This window comes from Haemaphysalis longicornis, unplaced genomic scaffold (genome assembly GCF_048455015.1).
Source record: "Haemaphysalis longicornis isolate Haplotype H1 unplaced genomic scaffold, Haemaphysalis longicornis Haplotype H1 scaffold_9, whole genome shotgun sequence".
In the NCBI taxonomy this organism is placed as follows: domain Eukaryota; kingdom Metazoa; phylum Arthropoda; class Arachnida; order Ixodida; family Ixodidae; genus Haemaphysalis; species Haemaphysalis longicornis.
In genome coordinates, this window is record NW_027526460.1 from 50,286,165 (window position 1) to 50,295,308 (window position 9,144).

At 48.8% G+C, this 9,144-nt stretch overlaps 1 protein-coding gene across 2 annotated transcripts in view; it reads left to right on the forward strand.

Annotated features, from left to right (window-relative positions):
• Window positions 1-9,144, forward strand: part of LOC144153761 (uncharacterized) — a 72,632-nt gene that overhangs the window by 22,727 nt on the left and 40,761 nt on the right. Inside the window, exon 1 of one of the 2 annotated variants that reach the window (XM_077685472.1) lies at window positions 4,125-4,631. The exons of the other annotated variant lie outside the window; for it this stretch is intronic. Within the exon in view, the coding sequence (XP_077541598.1) occupies window positions 4,567-4,631 (65 nt within the window). The 5' untranslated portion in view covers window positions 4,125-4,566. Of the gene's footprint in view, window positions 1-4,124; window positions 4,632-9,144 lie in introns of those variants that run through there. 2 annotated transcript variants of the gene reach the window in all.

The following is a 9,144-nucleotide window of genomic DNA, read 5'->3' on the forward strand; positions in this document are numbered from 1 at the left end:
AGAAAAGCCGATTTTAAAAGGGGGGGAAGGGGGGGGGGGCGACAATCGAGCCCTTTAATGATACGACCAGTGTGATTCTTTTGGGGGGTTACAATTGAATTTTATGAAGGTATCTAGGACCGTACGGCTTTCATATTTTGATTCAGAACTGCTCGCATTTTCAAGAAAATATCTGTTCGGAGCAATGCAGCGGTATATAACAGAAAACCAACTCTACAAAAATCTTGAGATGAAATAACAAAATCCCTATTACACCGAGCTCCCACACGATTAACTCCAAACACTTAAAAAGAACAAATCATTAAAAAACATTTTCGAAGGAAACGGTAGGTTGGTGAAACGGAGGAGAGCCGTAATATTGCTCCCGTATTAGTGCAAACCTTTCTGCATTTTCCTCTTTAATAAAGAGTTTCTCTCTCTCTGTACAATTTTCTGAACTCCATGATATACCAAACCCACACAGCGGGCTGGTATGAAGATGTTGCCACGAAAATGTAGGTCGCGCGTAAAAGGCGTTTGTTTACGGTGGCAGCAACTACGGCAAAATTTAGCAAAGCGGCCGCAAAAAAAAAAAAAAAAAAAATGTCCATGGAAAACATTAGTGCTGTCGCCCGATCTATAGTCGCCGCACTTTGTCTAAGTCAGCAATGATGCCTTGTCAGAATTAGAAAGCTTTGTTGTCTAAATTATAGCCGTCACTTAAAGGTGACACTGCATGACGTCATGCGCCGTCTACGGCCTGAACCGGCCTGGTAATCCCCGGGAATGCACCATTATGGGCTCGAGCTGAATGCTTACGTGACGAAAGCAAAGACCGAGTGAAGAAGCGAGTGATGAAAACGATTTCCCTTGCGGATCCGCGCAGTGATGCAAACATATTAACCCTTGAGAAAGTCTCGCGGTCTTCTACGTGAAATGCATTCAGGAACAGTGTGATTGTATAGAGCTTTCTGTCCACGCCGCACGACTGACTTTCGAAGAAGTTTCAGGCTTTTAAGTTCTTGAATTCAGGGTGCAGCTGAAGTAATCGGAGCGGGACCTCGTGTTGAATCTTTGAATTTGCAGGCAAATTCGCGCCACATATGTACATCAGGAATGCGAAGCCTCATTCTTTTGTACTGCAGCTGCCTTTAGCCTGTGACAGTATGCACTCATGAAACAACGCTTGCAAAGGGTGTTTCGTCGCGAATTTTTTCGCGCGTTGTTGTGTGCGCATTGATAGGCTGAAATAAACAAGCTCAGAATATATAGCATATTATTCTGCATTGTCCGCAAGACATCTGGGCAATTAGAGTCATTTTTGGTCGCTTATTTATTTATATTGTACGAATTTCACACGCGAAAAATATCAATGCAGCCCAACACGAGTGATATCGAACCCGAAGGAGATCGGAAAGTACGTATCCGAAAAATTAATGTTTAGATGTAAACGTACTGTGGATGTAAGCACTAATAAAGACAACTGCTATGAGGAACAAAATATGCGCTTGCGTAAAAAGAGTGGAGTTGCAAAGGAATCATATCCTTGCTCAGAAATTCTGTCAGCTACTTGCGGATAAAAATACGACTAATTAAGGAGAGTCAAACTCGGGGCGTTGCTTTCTGTCGACCATCTGAAGTTAGTGAGGTGACAACAGAGTCCTCAGAGTAACCGCTGCGGTAGGTTACTGGTACCCAGGAAGAAGTCGTTTTCAGAAATTGAATCAGAGCAGGAATATAAAAAAGAAGCCTATGTTATGCAAAGAAAATTACTATTTGACGACAGAAAAAATGCTGAAACAGAAGTATGAAACGTTGAAGACCCATTTCAACGGGTCGCTGCTGTCACTCTTCCTCCAGCTGTCTAACGGGTCGGCTAAAACATGTCAATATTGCTGAAAATCGCGCCGCCACGTGCACATGTGCAATTGACTTAAGGTTTGCTTCATAGCGGCACGTCCACATAAGCACGTTGGATTGGCTGTATCAAATAAATGCATCGAACTGCAATCTCGGACCTAAATTCGATTCTAGGGACATCGAAATGAGACATTTCACGCTCATATGCAACGGGTTTCAACTTTACGCTGTAGTTGTCCACGACCGCCTATAGCAGACCTCCGAGGTATATAAGCTGGCAACTCGCGAACCGTTCTTACATATCTCACCCATCCGTACAGTTCCTTTCACTGCCAAACAAAGGGGAGGCATCGCTGAATGCGCGCACACAACCGCGATCGAGTGTTTGCCCGTGGCCATTTCTCATTTTCGCCGCGTCCTTTACACACATAGATGCGCACTTTCCCGAGACGTGCGCTCGCGGAGCCACTCGAAGAAGAAAAGGGACTTCGCGCGGTTTCGGGAGTGAAAGGCGCGCAGGGAGAGCGCATCAAAGCCGTGCAAAAGGGAACATCTGGCGCGCTCTCCGAAACAACCTCCGACATGAGCGTGCACGCATGCGTGCATGCCGCGCGAGGTCCCAAGTTTGTCATTTTAACGAGTATGCACGCTGCGTACGAGTACGCACAACCCTAAGCGTTCCTCTCTTTATGCGATAGCGGACCACGTTGTGCAGATGAGAGAGACGCGACCGCGTGCTTTTGGCGGCTGTTCATTACAACAACTCGAACGTGCCGTGAAAGGGAGACGAAGAAGATGGCGAGAGAGACGTGCAAAAAGTGCGCAAGATGGCTCGCACAGAGCACCTCGCGCATACAAGAGCATCAGTGCACGGGCGAGTGATCGCGCATCTCTCCATTCTTCACCCACTCACTTCGTGGTCGGCGCTGCTGTATTCTCTCCGCCATTTACATATGTACATCTATATAGGCGCCAACCGCGCACCGCCGTGGATGCACGCCTCGACGCTCGTCGCAGTTTATTATCATTCGCGCCGCGGGACCCTCGACGACCTCCGCAGATCACACAGTCGGGAGGCTTTCCCCCTCGCCCCCCTTTTCATCAAACCGCCGACGATCTTTCTCTTCGCAGCCACCACTCGTCATTCACGTCCCGACAACTGTTCGCGGTGGTGGCCTGTACGATTCCCTTTTCCTTTTCTCTTTCCCGCGTCTTCGCGTTCTGTTCTCCCCACTTTGGGATGTTCTTTCTTTCGCTTTCCGGTTTTTCGCAGCCTGCGGTCGTCGGGAAATGCGCATGCGCGGATGCAACGGACGCCCTTCAAAAGCCGCTCTTCTCAGTGCGTGCGGCTGCGAACTCCCAGGCACCCGTGCGTTCACAGGCGGCTTCCAACAGCGGCACCGCCGCTTTCCGAGTGAACCCGCAGCAGCAAAAGAGCTGGGAAGGCGGGAAATTACGAATTTGGCGGAGCAGCTGCCGCCGCTACCATCGCCGGAACAGTGAGGGACGAATAAAGAAAAAATAGGGAAGAACAGGGAAAACGCCGCTTTCTGGCGGCCCAGAAGAGAGCGCTAGCCTGCCCGCATCGTCGGTGTGAGCGTGGCCCGGTAAAGGACTTTCGAAGCAGGGCAAACGGAAGGGGGGAAGGGGGGCATGGTGACTGGGGTGCCGGCCTCGTGAGGGTGCCACAAAAGCGACATCACGGCGTCTCCACGAACGAAGCATCGAGAAAACGGAAGGCAGCCTGGGGGGAAAAGCGTCCCGTAGGGCGACGTCCTCGCGAGGCCTGAAACCAAAACTGGGAGGAGGGGGCTCGGGAAAAAAAAGCGATGAAATAAACTGCGAGCGAGCAAAAAGGGATAAGGAAAGGAGCATCATATGGATCGAGCACTTCTTTTCATACGGCGCTCTTGGCAGCGAGAATGCTTTCACTGGGAGGCAGCGTTAAAGCGGCGCCAAAGTAAGGAGGAACAAAAAAGAGAGGGGGAGCTGCTCAAAATGAGGGAATATTCTCAGAGAGAACCAGCCGATCCCCAAACGGGAGAGCAAGAGAATAGGGAACGAGAAAAGAGCGGCGGCGGCCCCTCCCCCTGCGCTGACGGGCCGCGCTGCCATTGGCTGCCGGCGCGGGCTTTGTCGGCGACCGGAAGTGCCTCGCGATTGGTTGCTCCTCTCGCGGCGTACCAATGGAGGCAGCGCGGCGCGCTGTGACGCCGGGCGGCGAAAAAGGCGGTTTGCGGGCGCGGCGTGGTTAGCGCCACCGCGCCGCGGCGTTCGGCGAAATGGTCACCCTGGTTGCGCGACCAAGTGGCGCGTCGTTGGCCGTGGCGGCGGCGCTCTTTTGCGGTTCACCTTTTGGACGCGTCGTCACGAGGGCCAATTTTGGGTCCCGAGGAGGAAAGGAGCGCCGCAGAGCGGCTTACAATAGGGGAACCCGGCAGCCCGAGCCACCGGCCGGCCAGTGCCTATTACTTGTGAGAGACCTCTTCAGAGCTGAGTGATTGACGTCACGCGTAGCGTATTCCGTAAATGTAGCTTCGGGAGAATTTCTCGCTCTTTTTTGTTTATCCCGAATTATTGTTGCTCGAACCAAGAGATTTTCCGAAGTTGTTGAGCACCGCTGCAGTATTCGTAAGTTTTTCCGCATAATTTTCCGCGATAAGTTTTTCCGGATAATTTATTAGCCACAGTGACTAGCGATGAAACAGAAGAGACGACACAGCCCCGATGCTTCGGTACAATGAATCGAGCAACACGCTCGCGCAACTGTGGGTCAACTCGACGCCTCTAAGGTGAGTGAGACTCGATCTTTTAAGCCATTTCACTATCTATGCATACAAATTCCAAATTCTGCCCGCCTACAAATAAGTGATAATTTATCAACTGCAACACATAGATCGCCTGTCTGCACAAATGTGCACTGTGGGAACCGCTATATAACCCATGTCATTGCATGGGTATACTTATAACTCATTCGTTCTTTTTTTCTTCTTTGGCAAGGGAGCACGATGGTGCAGACGGGTTCGGTTTCCGGCCGTGGTGGTTGTTTTTAAGGTGGAGGAGAAGAACTACTGGGGCGTCTTAGGTTGTGAGAACGCGTGAGCATCATTTCCGGCATAATTATGTCACCGAGCTTAGTGTCGCCGAGTTTTATTTCTGCTGCTGAGCTTAAGGTTGTTTAAGGTTGCTTTGTGTATGATGTCAAGAATTACGTGAGAACACTCAATATTTCTTTATGGTGCACTGCAAAACATAATGGTGGAAAGCCAACTATAAAAAAAAAAAACGCTTCTAATCCCGGCTTCACTGCCTTACAAAAATGCATTGCTAAAAAGACGTATTTTATGGGTGTTTCAAGCAGCGACATACCGAAATATGAAGGTCTGTAGATATTTTTCTTTTCTTTTCTTTTTTTTGAAGGCCCTTTTGCACGCAGTTAGAATTTTGACGAGATTTTCCCTCGTAGTTGCGCGGATCTGCATGGAGACGGCGCGATATCTGCAAATCGTATCAAGTTACGCTTGGGTGATGCGCATGTATCAAAAAAACGAATACGTCTTCATGTCGAGACCTCGGCGTAAATAGAATATCCCCCTGCTATAGCCTGTAGCTGTTCTTTCGGCAAGAAAAACAACACCCATTTTTTTATAGCCGGCACTCATGCATATAACGGGTGCCCATGTATAGAGAAATTTCTCGTGTTTCCAGGGCGCCTGCTACTGATGCTACGTCACTACTCACGACAATTCCAAGTACGGTCATTAGGGCCAAGTTTAAATTGATGTCCACAGCAACAATGCAACTCCTGGACTAACTGCACCTAATCGTAGTAGTGGCGTAGACAGAAATATTTCTCGGGGAGTGTTACACGCCGCCGGCAAAAAGAAAACCCGAAAGGAAAAAAGCGTTTGCGCGCAAACATCATTTCTTTTTTGTTTTCTTATCTAATTATCTTACTTTGCTTTTGATGTTGTTACGTAACGTTTGAAACATTTAACATGACAGTGCACTGGATCACCTGGTGGTCAATCCATCGTGCACTTCATCTATGGATGCGTGCCGCATCAGTAAGCGCGCAAGGCAAGCCAAAGTGGCGAGGAGGAGCTCGCCCGGAGGCAGACTGTCACGAGCTATACATTGGGTTCCTTGGCTTTGGACTGTTGATATTTAGCTGTAATTATTTATAATTAGATTGCTTTTGTACATAGACCATAAATAGTTCTCATTTGCCTCGTAACAATATTATTAATATACCGATGCGGAGTGTGAACGGCGTGGTCGAAAAAACAAGGCCGAAATGCCGCGGGAACAGAGGGGGGAATGTGCCCCTCAGAAAATTTCGGGGAATGTTCTGACACCGAAGCCCCTTCCATCCCCCCAACCCCGCTCCTGAATCGTAGTATAGAAGAATTATGCCGTACACATCTAGGTGTCCATAATCAGGAGTGTCTGGCTGTATATTCTCGAAAAGCGACCGGTTTGCTGATGTCAACGCGAATGACCCGAAGTTAACTTCTATAGCACCGGGGGGGTCGGGGGGAGGGGGGGGGGGTACTGTCGGCAAGGTGTTTTCTTGCGGCAAGCAGAAGGTCCCGGGTTCGATGTTTGTACGAAATTCACATCGAGCGTTCACTAGTATAGTTGCTCACGTTTTTTGTGCCACAAACTGCTAATTTAAATCAACAAAAACAAACTTTTTACATACATGCTCAAACGACAAGGTGTCCGTTATAATAGGCAATGTTTTAAAACATACGATTCGGCTATTTTGAGATAGTTAACACGCCAAATTCTGTACACCTTATATGTCTGCAGCGCTAAAAGACGCCGCGGAACACCGTATATGTATACGCTCAGCGCGCAAACACGTGTACATAGGCCTGTGTTCATTTTGGATACTTACAAGTTACTTCAAAGCGGGAGTTATGTAGACATCGCTTCGAAAGTACAGACATCGCTTCGAAAACGACTTGCTTTCAAACAATAAACTGCTGACGTGATTTAAATGCAGTAAAAATGAAAAAAAAAGAACGCTGTAAACGCAGTAAAAATGTCCACTATACCCATGGCGCTGGCCCAATGGTTAAGGACGGCTTTGCTTCTGAGCCCAAGGACGCGCCGCCGATATTGTTTCGGCTGCCATTTTTCTGTTGCAGGCGCAAAACAAGAACGCCAGTGTTGGGATTTCAACGCGTGCCCGTTCATGTACCCAAGGAAGGAAGGAAGGAAGGAAAAGTACAGGAAAGGCAGGGAGGTTAACCAGGATACTGACCGGTTGGCTACCCTACTTAGGGGGGAGGGGATACGGGAAATGAAAGGGAAAGAAAGGACAGAGGCACATATTAAAGGAGAAAATGAGGGGAAGAAAATGAGGAAAAACACAAGTCGTGACCATGGCAACTACAAAGGCAGTACAAAGGACGCACACCAAACCAGAAAATGCACAAAACTAAGGAGGTACACTGATAAAACTGGCGAGCTAAGGTCACTGCACAGTACTAATGTCCCTACAATCGTTCAGGCAGCCCCGAGTCCTTCAAAAAGCGAAGTAAGGCTTTTGTAGCCTTTTCGGCCTGTGACGGACAACGCCTATGACACAAAATTGTCTGTGTCAAGCTTGTCAAAATCAATCCCGAGCCCTCTTCTACGGCGCGCTTCATAGCCCAGGTGAAGTTTCGGTGCGTTACACACCTAGAATGTGGCCACCGTGTCTTTGTCGGATCGTCTCTCGTTTCTTTTTCTCCACTCCTGGCTGCCATGAGAATGCATGGTCCGCGCAATTCAACTGCACTTGCAGCTTTCAATGACACAACTGTTCGAGTGACTGCCAAATTTGATCTCCCCCCAAAGTTAATAGAGTGGTACTCAAAACGTCTTTGACAGCGGTAAGGGATGGGCGATTTGCCATATAGTTTTTTTGAAGTGAAGCTTTCTATGGTTGACTGATGACGTTCGATGGCCGTCAAAACGCACTGCAGGAAAGTCAACCTTGCACAGTGGGTTTCGCAAAACGACGACGACAACGACGATCGAAGGCACATCGAGCGCCCAATCCCCCAAGTGGGCATGAGTCACAAACAAAGGAACAACAACAAAAAAAAATGCTTCCCGTGGTTGGAATTGAACCTGGTCCCTCGCGTTATACAGTCGGCGTCTATCCGATTACACCATTCCGAAACGAAGCGGCTTCGCGTTTTAACCATCCTTCTATTACGAAAGGGGCGTTTATCACTCTGCGTATGCGGAACACCTTATAAGCCGAAGGAGGCGAATAGTCACGTGCCCAGTGAGATCATCAGACAAGAAGGGGAACAATTGCTTTATGTGACAGTGTAGACCTTTACCCGATGCGAATTGTACATTTCCATTTTATAGCTTCTGAGTGAGCGCATTAGCCCCTAGAGCTCCCCCGCGGGGGTGTGCGCCAGGACGGCAGGAATGCAACAATAACAGGACACCCCCAGAAGCAATCGTTCTAACGCCGGCTCAACTTTCACAGCTACAAACCAGGTCGTCCTTTCCACGGTTGTGTTAGCCACATACCAGTTCTGGGATGCTCGTATGACCTCCACACTCGTCGCCAGTTCGCGGACTCTTGGCAACCGCCATACGGATATCAACCAGCGAGCTGAGTTCCGATGACTTCCCCGTCACGCTGCAGGGCCAAATTTTCGAGCCACTCATCAACAGCTTTCTGGGAGGGAATAACCCCATGGCATGCTGTGTAATTACGCTTCGAACGCCACTGGTATCCTGAATTGGAGCTCTCGCTACCCTTGGCGTCGCGTGGCTCTGGAAGACGAGTTTCCCACGACATTCCCTCGGCACTCGTCGGAGTAGTCGGAGTTGCAACGTGCGAAACGACGATTGCACGCCACTACAACACTTCAGCCTGCGCTCCAACTGGAGCCACTCAGAGAGCTGTCATCAAAGCAGACAGCAAGCTTCACGTGGTCATGAGAGAGCGCTGCAACTGCATCGATACATCTGAAAACAGCTACATTGAGCAAAGTGGCCTTTTGTCTTCACGTTCCATTTAAAGGGTGTTCCGTAGCAAGTGTTGGTTATACGTGCGGGGAAGCCAAAAAATGGCAAATCGGAGTTCTGCCTGCAATGGGTCGACACTACTATTAACCAGTCTCGCCATTCGGCCTAGAAGATTGAGTTACCAGAGATAATCCCTTGGGTTTTTATGCTTGAATCACAAGTTCAAGCTCCAGTGTTTTTTTTTTCTTGCGATTTTTTTTCTTCGCGTTGCTAGTTTTCAAACTTAATCAACTCAAGTAATAATGTTCCTTTGCAGTA